At 38.0% G+C, this 19,397-nt stretch overlaps 1 protein-coding gene across 1 annotated transcript in view; it reads right to left on the reverse strand.

Annotated features, from left to right (window-relative positions):
• The window catches only part of RLBP1 (retinaldehyde binding protein 1), a 31,857-nt gene extending 13,695 nt beyond the window's left edge, over positions 1 to 18,162 (reverse strand). The window contains exons 1-4 of the mRNA XM_063448890.1: positions 17,937 to 18,162; positions 15,379 to 15,418; positions 13,689 to 13,817; positions 12,356 to 12,560 (exon numbers count right to left, since the gene is read on the reverse strand). Coding sequence (XP_063304960.1) covers positions 12,356 to 12,560; positions 13,689 to 13,817; positions 15,379 to 15,390 — 346 coding nt within the window. The 5' untranslated portion in view covers positions 15,391 to 15,418; positions 17,937 to 18,162. The remainder of the gene's footprint in view (positions 1 to 12,355; positions 12,561 to 13,688; positions 13,818 to 15,378; positions 15,419 to 17,936) is intronic.
• Positions 18,163 to 19,397: the final 1,235 nt, after the last annotated feature.

The raw sequence follows: 19,397 nt of genomic DNA on the forward strand, positions 1-19,397 counted from the left end.
TTTGGCTATGGTATTCCTACTGCCCTCTGGAGTACAACTAATAACATTAGACTTTTCAATACTCTTATTAGTAATACATGTTTGTTGTTCTATTGAAAAACAGTTATTATTTTGATTCATTTAGTCAATATCCTTTGTTGGATACATGATGTGAAGATACAGGAAATTTACTTGAATTCAGGAAGAGACACTAGAGGCGTGTTTAGCTTTGAAATCGTAACATTCTACAAAAACAGCATTGTGTTAGATTGCAGGCTAGGATGCCAGGAGCACCGCACCAAGACCATTACATTTAGACAATGCCTGCCCCCTTTAATTGATTTAATCGATCAACGTCTGTCTCATATTATATTGATCCCATCTCTCCATAGTCAATTTACCGTTATCTCCTTCCTTCCATCTCATATGTTCTTCCTAATCTTATCATGCACTTGCTTATTTAATACTGCCCTCAAAACCAGACCTTGTGGTCTAGTGTTATGGTGGTAGCATCAGTCTGGGTCTGTGTCATTAGCTGGCTGATATATGTATTCGTGCATATCTGACCGTGTGCATGGTCTGTTGATGGATTTCATGTGCTTTTGCACAAACCGCCAACACCGCAAGATAAAACGGAAATTTCACAAACCACTGCTGACGATCACACCAATTGCTAAAAGTGCTGGATTACATAGATGGTGGCTTCCCTAACATTATGGAGCTGTCCACAAATACCATGTGTATGACTTGGTGCTATTTAAATACCAAGACTGGGAGCCAGGTGCCACAGGTTTGTTTTTTTCCTGTGAATCGTTGCAGACAATAACTATCTGCCTTAAAGGACCACTATAGTGCCAGGAAAACATTTCTCTATAGGGTCTTTAGGTTCCCCTCCCCACTCCCACCCTCAGAGTCCCCCTCCCGCCAGGTTCTAGGGGGCTGAAGGGGTTAATAACTTATCTTTCTCCAGCGCCGGGAAACTCTCCTCCCTCTTTTGATGTCAGCGCTGAATGCACATGCGCGGCAAGAGCCACACGCGCATTCAATCAGTCCATAGGAAGACATTTTCCAATGCTTTTCTATGGGCGTCAGCATCTTCTCACTGTGATTTTCACAGTGAGAAGCGTGGAAGCGCCTCTAGCGGCTGTCAATGAGACAGCCACTAGAGGCTGGATTAACCATAGTGTAAACATAGAAGTTTATCTGAAACTGCTATGTTTACAGCTGCGGGGTTAAGCCTAGATGGACCTGGCACCCAGACCACTTCTATGAGCTGAAGTGGTGTGGGTGCCTATAGTGGTCCTTTAAGTTGAGCAGCGTCACACAAAATACTTGTGTTACAGAGTATGGTTGGGGATCCCAAGGGCAGGTGTGGAACACAAACCATCATAAATCACACAACAAAAGAAAAACTCCTAGCATTGAAGAAGGGATCAATTACCGTGTTAATGCACATCCTAAAGGAAATATTCCTAAGCAGTCTTTTGTTACAATTGGTTTTACAAATTGCAATAGGTTCCCACATGTTTATTAATAAAAGTTAATATGTCAACCATGGAATGTATTGATGAAACAGAGTTTCTGGGATTGATTGAATAGCAAAATGTAGACCAAAAATGCCCTAAATAAATACTTAATTATTTGAATGGACACTCCAGACGCCTAAAGCACTTCAGTTTGTTGTAGTGCTTTATGTGTAAAGACGGTGTCCTCTTTTTTTTTTATCATTTTACAAAACATATAGATTTTTATAGAAAATATTGTTATAAATAAACCTTGTTACACCCCGCTGGCTGTCAATCAGACACCCGGTCCTGTTAATTCCTGGTTTGGTTAGCTCAGTGGAGCTAAACACAAGAGGCAGCAATTGCTCAGATCACCTGCCTTGCAAAGACTTCTCATTGAGCTGCATTGTGAAGTCTGTGATTGGACTGCTGCAGAGTCTTGGCATGGTTAGAAGGGGAGGGCTTGCAAAGTAGCAGACAAGAGATCGGTAACATTTTCAAGCTGTTTTTACATATACCTCTGATGAAAAATAAAAACCTAATTAGATGCATGCATGATTTTTTTATTGTTTGTATTTTGGAGGTATATCTACTAAATAGGGATTTTTTATATTTTGTGTATTCAGGAAGTGGAGTGTCCCTAATCATGAAGGAGACATAGCCATACACAAGGGATGTGCACTGTGTCCCTATGCACATGCTAATGCAGAGTCGATTTGACCTCCCAATCCCTACTTCTTCGCTCTTTTCTCATTAATAAATTTGATGAAGATATACAACATGAAAATTGACTTCATCACTTTTCTATACATCTTACGAATGAGCAAAAAATTGCTATATTTTAAACTATGTTTTAGTAAATTATTGAGGTTAATTTCACCAAAGTAAAATAATCTTAAAATCATTTAATGCTAATTACACTCTTATGTGAGGAGCTAATTGTAGTGTATTTTCAACGTCGTATCAATGTGCATGCAGCGCCCCCCAGTGTCAGTAATTATATTGTTTGACCAAGGCACCGTTAGAACATTAAATTAAACCTCGAAGTTTTCGTTTGTGCAGGGGTTACAATGAAAAGATAATAAAAATGCAAGCGAGGAAATCATTTGTGAAAAAGGAAATCCGAGTTAATCTTTTTAGAAAGAATTCTGGGTGAAATTGCCTGTGAGCATGAAATTTGAGGTTTTTATGCAGCCCTAATCACAAAGAAGTAAATGTGTCAATTTTGCTGGTGTTTGGTTAGTAAGGGAAACTGCCCCCCACCGTGAACTCTGCAGGAAAAAAATGTACACTTCACTCAGTCAGACCACTTGCTGTCTATAAAGACAGTCTGTGCTCACGCTGACTTGTACACAGTACAGTCATTATGTTCAGTCAGGTCAGGTAGGCAATTTTATTTTCTATTCCACCAATTCATGAGCCCTGCGCCTTATTATGGCACATTGGGACATTTAATGTTAAGACCTAGTTTGTAGAAACTTGAAGCTTTTGAGAAGGGAAAACTAATTCAGTTAAAATTGGATCATTTTAGCAGTAATTGAAATTTTATTATTTTATTTTTCTTAAGAATAATTTGCTGGCTTTATTCCCCATGTCAGTGAGTTCTATTATTTAGAATCTTGATGTTAAATGCCCGGACAGTGTTAAGAATGTCACCGTTAAATGACTTGTAGGTGAGCCACTTTTTTCCACCTTTTAAATCATTTTGTGCAGATATGACCTTGAAGAAAATTTTGCCATTACATTAGGTAATGAAAAAAAGGAATATCACTAAATAGCACTGTAGAAATCATCCTTTAGAATCTTTATAAATGACTTGGTCCTGACATTTCTATATAAAATGTGAATCCTTTAAAATTATATTAGTCCTTTTTTTCATCTTTTTGAAGTGGGCTGCCCTAATTTAGAGTTGAGTATGTTCTACAGCTGAGTCCATAAAATGCCAAGTAATTATATAAATATAAAGTAGATCACATGGTATTGATCGCTTCCCTCTTCGCATGACCCATATCTCCCAGCAAATCTGGAATCTGGACTGTCCAACGGTCCCAGGTCTACTCGCTGACATGATAACAAGGTTAATATTCACTAAAGTAAGAAGTGCCAGGATTTTAAAGTAAATTTCAAATTTAAGACCAAAAGAAAGACAAACTCAAAACAAAATTGATATGGAGGATTTTTTTAATTTTGCCTAAATTTGAAAATAATCTTGTTCAATCTCATGATATAGAATGCACCATATGCATTCCATTTAGCGACCTTCTACAACAACAGCCACATGTCTAACCATCACGCATTGCAGGTATGCTCTGACCATTACCAATATGTCATCTGCTCAGACATCTAAACTGGCTAACACATCGTATTATTATTGGGTAATAAAAGAAATCACTACATTTAAAGGGAGCTTGTCACGTTTCTGTATCAGTGTCCCTTTCTCCATCTAAACCTGTGACCTTATGAGTTCCGAGGCCAAAGATTTAAAGGGCATTGCAACCAAATGTATCACTTGCTACCAACCTCTGTCTCCACTGCAGAGAGAGTCTCCAACCCCTACTTACAGGATTATTAACTAAAGGGAGAATTGCAGAGAATTCAAAGTGAATTTCAAATTTAAAGTCAAAATAAATGAAGCGGAAAATTTCTCCCAGTAGGCTACTTTTAATTCCATACAGTTCTAACTTGGGCGAACAAACCTGATAATAATTTTTAAAAATGCCAACAAACAAGACACATACAAAACAGACGGTTTTATCCTTGCAAAGCTTAGCTGAACTCAGTGTGGCTAAACGTGGAATAACTGTTATCAATGTTCTAATTAGTGAATTGGAAGAATGGTCATTGTCAAGTTGAAGTTGTGCTCCCTCTGTCTATATGGACATAATATATTACTTCAATGAAGGGATCATGTTTTCATATGACATACTGGAATGTCAATCATACTTTGCTTTAATAGCTGTAATGCACTGTATGACTTGTACCACTAATGTTGGTGTAAGGCAAGGACACTCATCCTAGTATGTCCAATATTAGTCAGCGGTGCTATTTTCAGTTGCTGTTATTAAAAGGTTACTTTAAACATCATAACTACTACAACCCACTTTCAAACCACTGAAGTGGTCATGGTACTTGTGGTACCTTTCCCAATACTGATATGTCAGGAGACAGAATCAGTGACACACTCAACAGTCTCACTGTGTGCTACAATTTAAGCAACCCAAACCCCAGCCCATAATAATGTAACATAACGACGAATCGTGTCAAAGGTCAAATAATGCCATTGAAGTGTTCAAGAAACATCAAGATACCCTTCAGTACAGAAATTATTTTTTTCTCCTTTTTTTCTTTCAATGGAATTCATTTTAAAAAAAAAATAAAAAAATAATTAGCTTTTTTTTTTTTAATTACTGATACAGAAAAGAAGACGTTGAGTTTATTTACTAAACCAAGATTGCTGGATAATTTAAAGGAATTTCAGATTCTAGCTCATAATAGTCAGGCTGGAAAAGCAACTGAAAAATGATATTTGAGTTGGTTATTTCAACATAAAGTCATGGGACAGTGAAAAATCCTGCAAACCAGCCAGTCCCATTGCTGAATGTAATAACAGAAATTGAAAAATAATTTGTGTGCTATGTTGCTTATTGTCAAAGCACAAGGTATCCATACAAACACAGGGTTCAGATGACCAAAAATGTAGAAAACAAACAAAACGTTTTTATTTTATTTTGTTTTAACATCAGTCGCTACATTGGTTTTATTTTCCAATATACAGTGAAGTCCTTCTGTTTCTTTACCCCCACATTTAACCTTCAGTGTTACAAATAATTCTCTCTTGGCAACTAGCGCCATCTACTGTGCAAATGCTAAATATGGAGAAAACTACCAGAGACTTGCAGGGTTGTTCACTAAGTAAAATCACTTAAATGCCCCCAAATCCCATAGGTACTACAAATCTGGTTGGAATTCGGTCATTCCGACTGGATTTGCAGCAATTGTCCGGATTAAAATCTTTGCTTTGCATCCGAGCCATATAAAAAAATATTGGATTTGGAAGACTTACTAAGCACCGGTTTTAACAAAATTCAGAACTGAATGCAATTCGGCACATTTGCAAATTACATTCCCTTACTTTTTGCTCTATCAGGAGCATTGGATTGGACCGTCATCCAATAGGCACACCTCCAGGATGATATCAAATGAGAAGAAGGCAGCGGCAGCACCGGAGGAGACTTGATGTTGGAAAAAAAGTAAGTAAATTATTTTAAAATTGATTTTTTTTCCATTTAGTAATTAACAGGGGGCTGAAACTAAGAAGGGAATTTAAAACTGTAGCGTTAGGAATACAGATATGAATTCCTAATGCAACAGTGTCCCTTTATAACTTTCTCTTTCTCTTGCGTCTGTATATGGTGTTCTGGATAACCTTAATTAGGGGCCTTAAATTACAGAATTCTGGGCACATTTTGGTCTCTGTAATGAAACAACTGCAGAACTACCCAAACACATTTATTATCACTAATGACCTAGAACCTGTACTCTTCTGATCTGATGCCCACTCTCCCACATATCATTTAATATAGCCCTATACTCACTATAGTATGTATACCCTTAGAACAATTGCAAGAATTCATGGAAATCCATGTGGCTACAAAGATCTTAAAATAGCAGTCTTAAGTAACAATCTCATTATTTTCCTTAATAATCCACATAATAGCCTCCTTCCATTTTTGCATTCCTGACATTCCATTCTTCCAAAATATATGCAGATTTTCTATTAATCTGAACAAATCCATTGCCCTTCACCTCGATCTTGCCATGATCTACACCTTTCACTAGTTTCCTTAGATACCTGTTTCAGTGGGCCACACCAAAATTAAAATACATTGCAGTATTTTTACAGAAATCCAATGACCATCTTTATAATGATAATATAATAATAATATCCATACTTTACATTCTACAGCTTATGCAGAATTTAACCATTAGTCTTCCCTTCCCATGTCACTTTAGAGCAGAGCCAGAGGTGTAACTAGAAGCCACGGGGCCACGGGGCCACGGGGCCCCGGTGCGATAATTGCCCTGCCCCCCCCCCCCCCATACGTCTACCCCCACTCAATACATACATACAGACACTCATACATACAGACAGACATGTAGACACACACACATACAAACACACACATACGCACAGACACATACATAAAAAGACACATACATACAGAAACACACACAGACACACACAGTGACACATACATACAGATACACATACATACACACACACACACACAAACTCACATACATACAGACACACACACAAACTCACATACATACAGACACACACACACACACACACACACACACATATATATATACAGACACTAACACACACACACACACATGCAAAATGTTTAAGTCACCCTCCTGTTTCCTATATTTTAAATGCAGGAGGGTGACTTCCCTGGGGTCCAGTGGTGGCTCAGCTTGATGGGAGTCAGAGTTCCCACTCTGATTCCCTCCTCTCTTTCTCCAGCGCGGCTCCTGGTGGTTGCTGGGAGGAAGTGACAGGGCAGTCACTTCCTCCCAGCGTGTGATGTCATCACAGGGGGCCTGGTTGCGCTGTTAAAGCACGACAGCGCTGACCGGGTCCCCTAACAGTGTGGGTCATCCGATGGTCCCTTTAACGTGCGGCTCCGGCGGATCTACTGCGCGCCCGGGGCCGCGACAAATGGCGGCGGGCACTCGGTTGCAGGGGTCCGCAGGACGGACGGGCACCCTGGAATGTCGGGCCCGGTGGAAGCAGCGAACCCTGCGACCACGGTAGTTCCACCACTGAGCAAAGCTAATCTTTTTAAACTCATTAAAGTGTCATGTTTGCTGTATCCAGTACAAGTTCATCTTTTACTCTTAAGACAGGGAGATAAGAAATTCCTTAATATCTATCTCCGAACATTTTCACTAAATTTGCCCTCCCATAGAATTTGTCTTTTTAAATTATATAAGCAAATATATTTAGGAAACCTTAATATACCTACTCTATAAGGCACAGCTAACATGTAATGATACTGACACACTGCTCTTGGTTATGTCTTCTTCTGCCATTTTCTCTACAAGCAGATTTCACAATTTACACCATTTCTGAATTTAATGGATCAATTGATCCAAACCCACACATTCATCAAACAAAACTTTCTGCACCTCCAATTCCACGTTTTTCTGATTTCCAACTTTGGCAATATATCCTATACATACTTTAAAGTCTTACCCCAAAGACTGGCAAAACCTTTTAAACATACTGCTTCTAAACACAGGTCGCACCTCTACATCACATCAATATCACCTAATATGTGACATAGATATAGGAAGACATAACGTCACACACCTTTCCCACATGGGTGTAGTGACACTCCTAGAAGCTCATTGCACTCTAGTGGAGTTTTTACTTGCCAGCATTTTGGGTCTGGACTGCCCTTATGGGTGGGATTAGTCTGATATGCCTTGGAAATAGTTCTGTCTGTAATGGCACAAGTGAGCAAAAACTATTTTGAAACCTGAGCGAAAATTCAGAATTAAGAATGTCGACTAGAGGATTCTGAATAGAGAATTTTAAGCTGAAGGGTACAGCAATCGGAGCACCATATTGCGATTATGAGATGATGGTGGTTTTATTAATTTTTTATATTCGTGGGCATCTTTAAGCGTTCTAATTTGGCCCAGTATTTTGTGGGTGTTTGGGTCACCTTACAATTGTTTCGTATTGTTTATTAGTTTCCACAACTTTTATGCATTGATCTATTGTGGAAGTAATAGTGGTCCTCCAAAGCCTGCTAATGACTGTAGGGGCTACTATAAGAATGTGATAGATAAAATATTTTTGGTATTTTTGTATGCCTTTTGGCATTAAAAGAAGTATGAACATTTCAGGCTGAAAGGGAATGTCGACCCTGACCTGTGCTTTAACATATTTGCTACTTCAGAGCTATATTTACTGAGTTGGGGGCAAAGCCACCAAGTTTAAATCATGCTTGGCATCTCCAAGATGTGTCTGACATATCAGGGAAGCTGTGTTTGAGATGAGTAGGGACTAGGTTTGTGGGATAATTCAATGTGTGAAGTGCACATAGTTGGCACGATAATTCAAGAAGTTTGCTTTGTAGCGGATCCCTTTGACTCTCAGCTCCTCAGTGACTGTGTTGAATGCCTTCCGACGCCTTGCTTGCTCGTCTTGGTTGCTGCCAAGAGGTCCTCCATTATCTTGACAGTAGGATATTCTTCATGTGGGTCAGGTTTATTATGGCTGGAGTGGAGAATGATTTCCTTAATATAGAAGTAGTGTGCTCTGAGAAGCACATTGTGGGGCGTCAAGTCTGGTAAGTATCGGGGTTTTGGGACTCTGTGGACCCTGTCCACCAATAGCATATATACGTGGGAACCCCCATATGCGTGCATCAGGCCTCGGACATAAACTTGGAGATAGCACGGGAGGACAGATTCAGGGACTTCCTGCAAGCGAAGGCTGGTCCTCCTTGCCCTGTCTTTGGAATTCACCATGTGGGCCTCCATGAGCTCTATTTTGTGTTCAAGTGCCCGCACATGGTCTGTCATGTCGTTATGTGCGGAGGCACATTTACTGAATTTTTTCTCAACGTGGAAGGTTCTAGTGCCCAATTCCACGACCAGTTGATTGGTAGGATTTTATTCGCTTTACAGACATTGCTTTGAGAGCTTGATGAAGGTATTCTCTTCTTAGATTCTCAGGGGGTTCTGAGGTTGTCTATGGCTGGCATTTGGTTGCTGGTGTCAGAGTCTTCGGCACCATTTTGCAGCACAGCCCGTGCAGCCTCTGGCTTCTGGGCAAAATTATTTTTTGGCTTTTTAGCTCTGGGAGCGTTCTTGTTCTTATGCTGCAACATCGTTGTTTGGAGCAAATTGTGAGGCTTCTGAGAGTGGATAGTCAGTATTTCGTGGAGACCAAGTGCCAGAGCAATTCTCAAGCGGCCATAATGCCAGGCGGTCGGCCACACCCCCTCCCCCCATCATTATTTTAAAATGGACTTGCCTTACTATTTAAAATGGACTGATTAGAAATAGTACAAAATAAAAACATTTCTCTCATATATTTTTTTGAAATGCTGGTTCCCTATATATGAATTCTTGATCAAATGCTTCAACATAAAATTAAGTCAGCTATAGAATTAACACCATAATACACTGATCAGACACAACATTAAAACCACCTACCTAATATCATGTAAAAAGAATTTTGGCCAGAAGTCATCAGGCCAGACGGGCTAGCATGCATCAATGAACCTTGGGTGCCCATGACCCTAATGCTGGCCTGTTCTTCCTTGTACCACCTTTAGTAGGTACTAACCACTGCATACTGTGAACACCCCACAAAACATAGTGTTTTGGGGATACTCTGAGTCTTCTAGCCACCACTATTAGGCCTTGACAAACTCACTCAGATCTTTTCGCTTGCCCACTTTTTCCTTCTTCCACACCTGAAATTCAGGAACTGACTGTTCACTTGCTGCCTGATATATCCCACCCCTTGACGGATGCCATTGTAATCATATAAGCAATGTTATTCACTTCACCTGTCAGTGAATTAAATGTTGTAGCTGATGAGTGTGCATGTGTAAGGTTTCTCCCTTAAACATAGGAACCATTGAAAATCTAGCTTTCTAAAATCAAAATGAAACACTCTCGCTGTAGAGGATATTCGAAAAATGGGATTTAGACCTATTTAAAGGAATAACAGCAAGTTGAAATACTTTGTGTGTCTGGAGTCTGTCATATTCGAGACAATTTATAGAAGTGCTGATTTCAATAGAAACCGACACTTTCATAATTAGGGGCAGAAACACCTACCTGACTGTCATTCAGCCAGCTAGAGATGTTTTCTGGAAAGCTAATGGAAGTGGCTGGCAAATGTTTGACGCGCTTCCCCATCCCTTTCGCATCTTAATAAGCTGTACTGTTGAGAATACAGTCATAATTGAGCATACTATCATAGCCTTTTCTATTCTTTACTCCATCTACGCACTGTGCCTCACCTTTCATTTTATATTTCAGAATTAATTATGAATGTATTTATATTTAAATTTAAAATATTAAACAGATGTATTTGCATAGCAATAGGCCCATTGCATTTAACATTATAATCCTCAAGGTGACTATTTTGAATAGCTTATATGCTTTTATTGTTCAATAAAATGTTATGCAAAACAATGAAAAGCAAAGGAACATAATGTCCAAAGCTAAATGCATTTAATTGTATTACTGCCATTTATTAATGACATTTATAAAGCACCTACATATTCTGCAGCGCTGTACAATCAGGGGAGAATGTACAATATACAAAAGATAAAGAGGGCCCTGCCGTAAACTGAGATATAGTCACTAGAGCTCTTTTACACAAAGTGCTTAGGTAGATAGTCCATGAGCTTAGAATCTCACTTCATTTTGACAATCTGTAGGTCCTCCGTTTAAATTTATAACACCTGCTTCAGTGAAGCAAGCGTACCCAACCTGCCAATCTTATTTTCATGAATACCATTTGTGTGTGATTAAGCTTTAAGGATGATATCAGAAAAATAAATCATCTCAAATCTAATTTGAGCTGATGCTCTAATTTATCAGTGGAAATCTCTCTGTGACTGGACCGCGCGAGTGCAGGGTGACATCACAACAGGGTGTGGAAGATGGGGAGGGGAATCTCATAGTAATGTCACTTAGGGAATTTTACATTTTAAATTGTTGTTTGTTTGATTTTTTTTTTAATCGGTAACCCTTTTAAATAGCAAAAAACTGCATATATAACGGCATTCTAAATGTATTTTTGATCTAAATATATATGTATATTAATATCAACATACATTTAGAGCGAAAGTATACCGGTATATACATTTTTTTTCCATTTTATTATTTATTTAATTAAAAAAAAAAATCTATTTTCCTATTGATTCTTTTTATTATGTGTGTATATATATATATATATATATATATATATATATATATATGTATTTAACATCATTGTAAGTGTGTTTTAATATTAATATATATAGTTATATATATATTAATATTAAAATACACTTAGACTAATAGTTTATGTGTGTGTATGTGCATATAAAAGTACTTAGATTATATGCATATATGTTTATATATATATATATATATATATACATATATATATATATATATATGATCTAAGTACTTTAATTTACTTTAGTAAACTTTTTTTGAACTTTTACTAACTTTTAAAACTTTTTTACAGGCAGCAGGGGGACAGCCTGAGAGCTCAGGCAGTCCCCCTGCTGGCATTGCATGAGTCGGCTATTCCAACCATGTGATTGCAAGGACCCCATGATCACATGGCCCTTATGGGCCAGATCGTGCAGAAGGGGGTTGTTGGGCTCCCAGACAGCCCCCTGGATCGCGCCCGCCGATGTGGGATCAGCGGAGACCCTGTAAGTCCCCTGGACGGTGAGGACGTTCTATGCCGCCCTCCGGCGTTTCAGACCGCCCAAAAAAGGACGGCATAGGACGCCCGCTGTCCTTAAGGGGTTAAATGTGTGCTCTTTATTTAAGGCTAACAGAAAAAGTCACATTTTACGCTAGTTTTCTAATGCCTTGAAGAGCAAGATACATAGTATATCAAAATGTAGCCTTACTGGCCTGAAGGAAGGAACAAACATTAGGTCAATACTTTAAGTATACTTTGAATCTGTCCATCCGTCCGTCTGTCTGTCCATCTGTCCGTCTATATATACTGAATTTATGATTATGCACTTGAATTAAAGTGTTACTGACTAGTCAATCTATATAGCTAATGTGAAATGAGAGGCATTTGTCATTTATTATCTTGCCTTTCAGAAGTTCGTAAGCTCGATTTACTTCAAATTTACGGGCTCGTATAAATCTCAAGAAGAAGCTGTCTTCTTTCTGGTTCACCCTTTCAGCCACTGCTTTACATAGATCGTCCCCTGCATTGGCTTTTTCTTGAACCAAGTCCCGAAGTTCCTTCACGGCTAAGTCACGATTCTCATCTGTCTCGTTCAACTCATCTTTGGCCTATCACAAACACAAGGACAGATTTAGATTTTTATGATTATATATAGCATAAACAGTACGGTAGTTCAAATATCACCACATTTTTAAAGGAACACTAATTTAATAAGTAAACATATTTATAGTTTGTTTAGTTTGTTGGGCCCTCTATTAAAGATAAAGAAAATTTTAAAAGCTCAACGTCCCGATCTCACCGAGACAGTCACTACTACTTTTCGGAGATCATCTGTCCAGATGAACTCTGGTCCAATCCAATGATTCTCACAGAGAAGCACTAGGGCCTTGCAGTGCATGTCCAGCAATTGTGGTACTCAGCCAATTAGATTCTTCTCACAGAGAAGCATTGAATCCAATGATTCTCCATGAGAACCATTCAAAGTATTGTCAGTACGAATTGTCTCTAGTGGCTGTCTATACTACTGGAGACATACTGACTGGTAAATATAAACATTGCTGTTTCTCACAAATGGCAATAATTATATTTTCCAGTCTGCTGGTAAAGGGTTATTCAGTGTATAATATATTTTGTTAGTGTATTTTTACCAGCCTTTCTTAATGCATTTGATGTATAGGTTAGTCTTCATATTTTAATTAAAAGAAGCTCACCTAAGACAGTATATCTGTAGCATAAAATGCCTAGGATCCCCCTTGTATGTTGACTGCAGTAATCGGAAAGTATCTGGTCCGTCCCAGGCAGGTTAGAGCCAGGTGTTTGTATGAGAGACAACTTATTTTTTAGCTTTTTAATGGACACATTTGTTTATATACACACACTATCAGAAAATAATCAAGATACTATGGGGCCCATATGCACTATACCACTTTCTACAAAAAAGATGGTTAATGTGGCCAAGCAGCCGCATATGGTTGCACTATAGTTAATCCTGCTATGGACAAAATACATTACAAGAGTTGTAGCAAAAGCAAGCCCTCTGAATTTTATCTTACTTGTCAGAGATATTCATTGTTGTGTCCTACAGAAAATCTGGGATTCTGTATGCACTTTGTAGCGACAACTAGCAAACTTGAGTGCCTCTTTTTTAAACATTTTGAATGTAAAACATAATATCTACTAAAAGCAAAGTCTATCAACGGTCACAGTCTACCTGTCCATAAGAGCGATACATGTACCTTCTGCACAGTGTGCTCTGGGAGTCTCTCACATCTACCAAACACGGGGCCATGGTCTTTAGTTGTGAGACGCTCTAACTTGGCACGAAGTGACTGCTCCTCCTCAGACACAATACGATATGTTCCTGTCTACCGGAAGAAATACATACATGCATGACTTTTTACAACAAATAATTCATGGACATTAAAATAGAACTATAAACGCTAGGACATATAAATGCCCTTATAATATCCTATTAAATAACACCACTTATTAGAATTGTATCTTTTTTTTACATATTTAAAAAGCTATCACTGTTTAAAGAGGTACCATAGGCACCAAAACAACTTTAGCTTAATGGAGCAGTTTTGGTGTATAGATCATCCCCTGAAGTCTCACTGCTCAATTCTCTGCCAGGAGTTAAATCCCCCTGCTGTATACAGCCCTAGTCATACCTTCCGGCATGTGACTTAAACAGCCTTCCTAAACATATTCTGTAAAGTGAGAATGAATGTATTTATTTATTGTACAGTCTGTTTAATTTAGAATTCCTTATCTCCTGCTCTGTTAAGTGCTTGATAGACCCTGCAGGAGCCTCCTGTGTATGATTGAAGTTAAATTTACAGTGTAGCAGACGACTTCTAAAGTAAGTTAAGATCTGATTGAAAATGAAACAATGTTTACATGCAGGCTGTGTGTGAGTCACAGTCAAGGGAGGTGTGACTATGGCTCTTGGACAGAAATAAGAGTGATTTAACTGGCAGAGAATTGAGCAGTGAGACTGCAGAGGCATGATTTATACACACAAAAACTGCTTAATTATGCAAAAGTTGTTCTGATGCCTATAGTATCCCTTAAAGTTCAATTAACAGAGCAGAAGATTAGAGTATTCAATTAACTAAAATCCAATAAAAGAATTAGGAAGGTGGACAATTAAGAAATCTTTGAGAATGTGTATTATATCATCAATGGACCTGGCAATGTTTTAACTTCAATGTTTTTTGCCAGTTCCCCTTGAGGTCAGAACAATTCCAGATTTTTGATTGTGGAATAAAAATGTACACAAACATGTGTTCAGTCATGTACAGTTGCTATTTCTGTGAACCTATAATTAAAAGCAATCCTGCACTTAAAATTCTATTTTTTGGATGGTAATAGACCAAAATGTGATTTTGTATAATGCTACACTGCGTTATGGCTACTTTGCCTACGATTATTGACATTTACATTTATGTGCACACATACAATAATGACACTTCTTTTTCCTCTCTATCTTTATCTATATTTTTATGCTAGATATTCTGGAAGCCAAGGGAGGCCATGTATTTTTTTTACATTTTTCTGACTTGTTATCTCTAGAAAACCACTTATCTTGAGATAACAAGTCAGAAAAATAATAGACATACATGGCGTCTTTGGACTTCCATAAGATATTGTCTCCCCAAAAGTGTCCATTTTATTTGCCTCAATATAATGTAGTAACACTTTCCACATGAGTGATCATCATTATTATTATTTTATTATTTATATAGCGCCAGCAAATTCCGTAGCGCTGTACAATGGGATCAGTATTATTCCCATATAATTTCATTGCCATAAACAGTTGTGTGCTGATAGTACATATACATGTTTGTTCATAAAACAAATAGGAAAAGACACAAAACTAAAAACCCGTACAAAGAGGAGTAAGATTTTATATTTAACACTTACAATTTCCGACATTGCACGTCTTCTATGTCCACGCAAGAAGCTGGATATACAATTACAAAAGACAAATCCCAACGTTCAATTAACAAAATCAGTCATTTAATTAACAACATGACAAACATTTTACATATATCACACCCTGATGGATTCAATTTGCCTTTTCACTTATTTGCTCCTTCTGATAAATATATATTTAGTTCATTTGCAAAAACAACCAGATGGAGAGTTTTTTATTGATTTATTTTTTATTTCTTTATTTAACACATGTAAAGTACAGAGTTGTTACGTGTTTGGTTATAAAAACCTGATTCAGGAACTTATCAAACTGGAGAATTTTTCTATTCTTTTGGGCCTAAAGTTTGCAAATAAGTTATCAGTTCAACACACTAAAGTTTGGTTTCATTTCTTCTACTCCTGCCTATCTCCGATGTAGCACTCTTCTACTCTGCCTATCTCCGATGTAGCACTCTTCTACTCCTGTCTATCTCCGATGTAGCACTCTTCTACTCCTGCCTATCTCCGATGTAGCACTCTTCTACTCTGCCTATCTCCGATGTAGCACTCTTCTACTCTGCCTATCTCCGATGTAGCACTCTTCTACTCTGCCTATCTCCGATGTAGCACTCTTCTACTCTGCCTATCTCCGATGTAGCACTCTTCTACTCTGCCTATCTCCGATGTAGCACTCTTCTACTCTGCCTATCTCCGATGTAGCACTCTTCTACTCTGCCTATCTCCGATGTAGCACTCTTCTACTCTGCCTATCTCCGATGTAGCACTCTTCTACTCTGCCTATCTCCGATGTAGCACTCTTCTACTCTGCCTATCTCCGATGTAGCACTCTTCTACTCTGCCTATCTCCGATGTAGCACTCTTCTACTCTGCCTATCTCCGATGTAGCACTCTTCTACTCTGCCTATCTCCGATGTAGCACTCTTCTACTCTGCCTATCTCCGATGTAGCACTCTTCTACTCTGCCTATCTCCGATGTAGCACTCTTCTACTCTGCCTATCTCCGATGTAGCACTCTTCTAGTCTGCCTATCTCCGATGTAGCACTCTTTTACTCTGCCTATCTCCGATGTAGCACTCTTCTACTCTGCCTATCTCCGATGTAGCACTCTTCTACTCCTGCCTATATATAGAAGTAGCACTCCCAATACCAGTGGTTCAAACACATCCAAATCCCCTATTAGCAAAGCACAAAAGGCAACCTAACCACTCTATAACCGGACTCTATCCCAATTCCCCTCCACCCACACCAACAGGACAATTAACACCAGCACACACTAACCTGCTATTGCATTTTTTAATCATTTGCCACTAGCACATTAGGTAATGAAAGATAATTACTGGCTGCCTTTTAGCTAAGCGATGGTCCTAGAATCCTCTACATGGAATTTTACTTTCATATCATTAAGTTCACATTTTTTAACTCCACTGATTGTAAGCTTGTTTAAGTAGGGTCTTCCTCACTCCTTGTCTCTACTAATATTCTGTAAAATATCCCCATTCTATAATTGTAAGGTGTTGCAGAATATGCCGCCTCTATATAGATGATAATAGCCATTAATTCCTGAACATTTGGCCCAAATTAATTTTAATTTTAGCACCTGTATCGCTCTAAATGATTTTATCTGAATTTCCTGTTGCAAAATTTCTCTTCATTCACCCACAGCCAGAACATTCAGGTGGGTATAATCGAGCACATAACATACTTCTCTCCATGGCAACATAACATTAGGGTCTAATGTCATTTTACATCGTATTTTCTTACTGACTACATGCATGTTGGTTTTGTTTTAAAAATCCATTTTATATAAATATGTTTTACATCTGTTATATTTACAATAGATCACCTAATGAGGTAAGAATACAGATGCGCAGATCTGGGAAATAAATAAATAAATATATATATATATATGTATATATATATGTGTGTGTAATATAAAATATATATAAATAAAAGAAATGTGACCAGTTCAGATAAAGAAAAATAAAAAAACTACAAAGAGACTACTATATCCCCTTTTAAAATCAGGGCTGATCAATCTGCATCTTTTCCTCTCTCACACAGAGCAAGAAGGTGCATGCTGTGTGTGACGAGAGTGACAATCCAAAACAATGCAATGTGTTGCTGATGGTTGTCATCATATAATAAAAGTTAAGAAGTAACTGGATAATTTCTGGATTTATTTTATTTGACTATTAACTGATGTTGCAGAATATTTTGGTAGTTTATAATTAACACAAAATGAAGAATACAATATATTTATAGTAGAAACATGTTTAACTACTCCTGCGATTTCTCTTGTCTATAGCCAACACAGTCTAATGGCAATGCTTTGAAACAATTCAAACCTTTGTAAAAGGGAATCTCTGTAATGCAATTTTAGATATGGTTTATTCTCATAATAGCATCTTTATACAGTGTCAGCAAGTCCTGCGTCACATGTAAAGTGTATTACCCAACTCCATTCAACTAATATGTGTAGGTCCAGCGAGCATGATAAAACCTATAGATATTAAATATATTCATTTATATATGTTTTATATACTTACCGTTGAACAGCGGAAAGTAGGGCAGAGAAAAAAGTCAGCGTTGGGATGTGAAGGCTGTTTGACACCAACACAAGGTAATAAATAAAACGTTAAACTAGCAGTGGAAACCTATGGAAAGTACCCAAGATCTGTGTCCTCCAGTGGAATCCAGTGGAAAGCTTTCTATAGTCATTGGGTTCGGATTAGGCGTCACAAGGCATTACTCAGTCAGGCTTATTAATTAAATCAGCAAAAACATTCAGCAGATGCCATTAAATGTTACAAAAGGAGGACAGAAGTAGCTGGTTGAGAGGGGAGTTTAATGGGGGCAGGGACAATAACCCTTGGTTTACACTCTACATTCCACAGTAGCCTTTAATAAGTGGGAGAGAAATTAGTTCCTGGGTCTTGTTTTCTAAGGGTTAAGTGATTTTGTTAATCACCAAGAACCAAGAGCGGTTAATGTGCTGAATATATTATGCATGGGAATTTAAAACAGATTTTCTTTCGGGTTTATAATTTAGGAGCATAATGTTCACTAGGAAGATATTGATAGATACAGTGATGTAGGTAATAATTAAAAGTAAAAATAATAACTATGGCTCCCTAGCTTACACTATAATGCCGAATCATTAACGTAATATCCTTTGTGCTATATATATATATATAAATTGATTCATTGCTTCTATGTTAATTACAACAATTAAGGCACGACAAACAAAATATATTGCCCAATCTGGCCAATAAATGATTATCCACTAACAGATTTAGGAAAAACTATTAGGGACGCTCCAAACACCTAAAGCACTTTAGCTTGCTAAAGCTTTATGTGTGAAGAGTGAGTCCATTTTTTTTTCTTTCTTCAAAAAGTGCAGATTTCAATAGAAATATAAATTAACCTTGTTACACTACCCTGGCTGTCAATCAGACATCAGATTCTTATTTCCTGGTTTGCTTAGCCCAGTAGAGCTAAAAGCAAGAGGCAGCCAATTGCCCACAGCACCTGCCTTGCAAATACTTCTCATTTAGCTGCACTTAGAAGTCTGTGATTGGACAGACACAGACAGGTCTAGGCGGGGTTAGAAGGGAATGGCTTGCAAAGGCTGCAGATAATGGATCTGCAGCTTTTGCAAGCTGTTGTTAGCTATAATACCCCCAATGAAAACATGCATAATTAAATGCATGCATATTAGGGGTATATTTACTAAACATTTTCCATTGTGATGTTGCTATGAGATGGATTAGACCAACCTTTACAGCCATCTTGATATTATATTGACATTGGTAATGTGGAAGCGTGAATTAAAGTGGGTGAGGAGGGTTGCAGTCTGTGGGTGCTAAAGAGAGTACTGCTTTTCTCAAGTCACTTTTAAACAGTCGACTTAACACTCGGTAACGGCATCTAGAAACTTAGCTTAGACAATATACACCCTAAACCAAGTTGGGGAGTTTCTGGTGATTAAAGGGTCCCTTTAAGAGAGA

Source organism: Pelobates fuscus, chromosome 3 (genome assembly GCF_036172605.1).
Source record: "Pelobates fuscus isolate aPelFus1 chromosome 3, aPelFus1.pri, whole genome shotgun sequence".
NCBI classification, from domain to species: domain Eukaryota; kingdom Metazoa; phylum Chordata; class Amphibia; order Anura; family Pelobatidae; genus Pelobates; species Pelobates fuscus.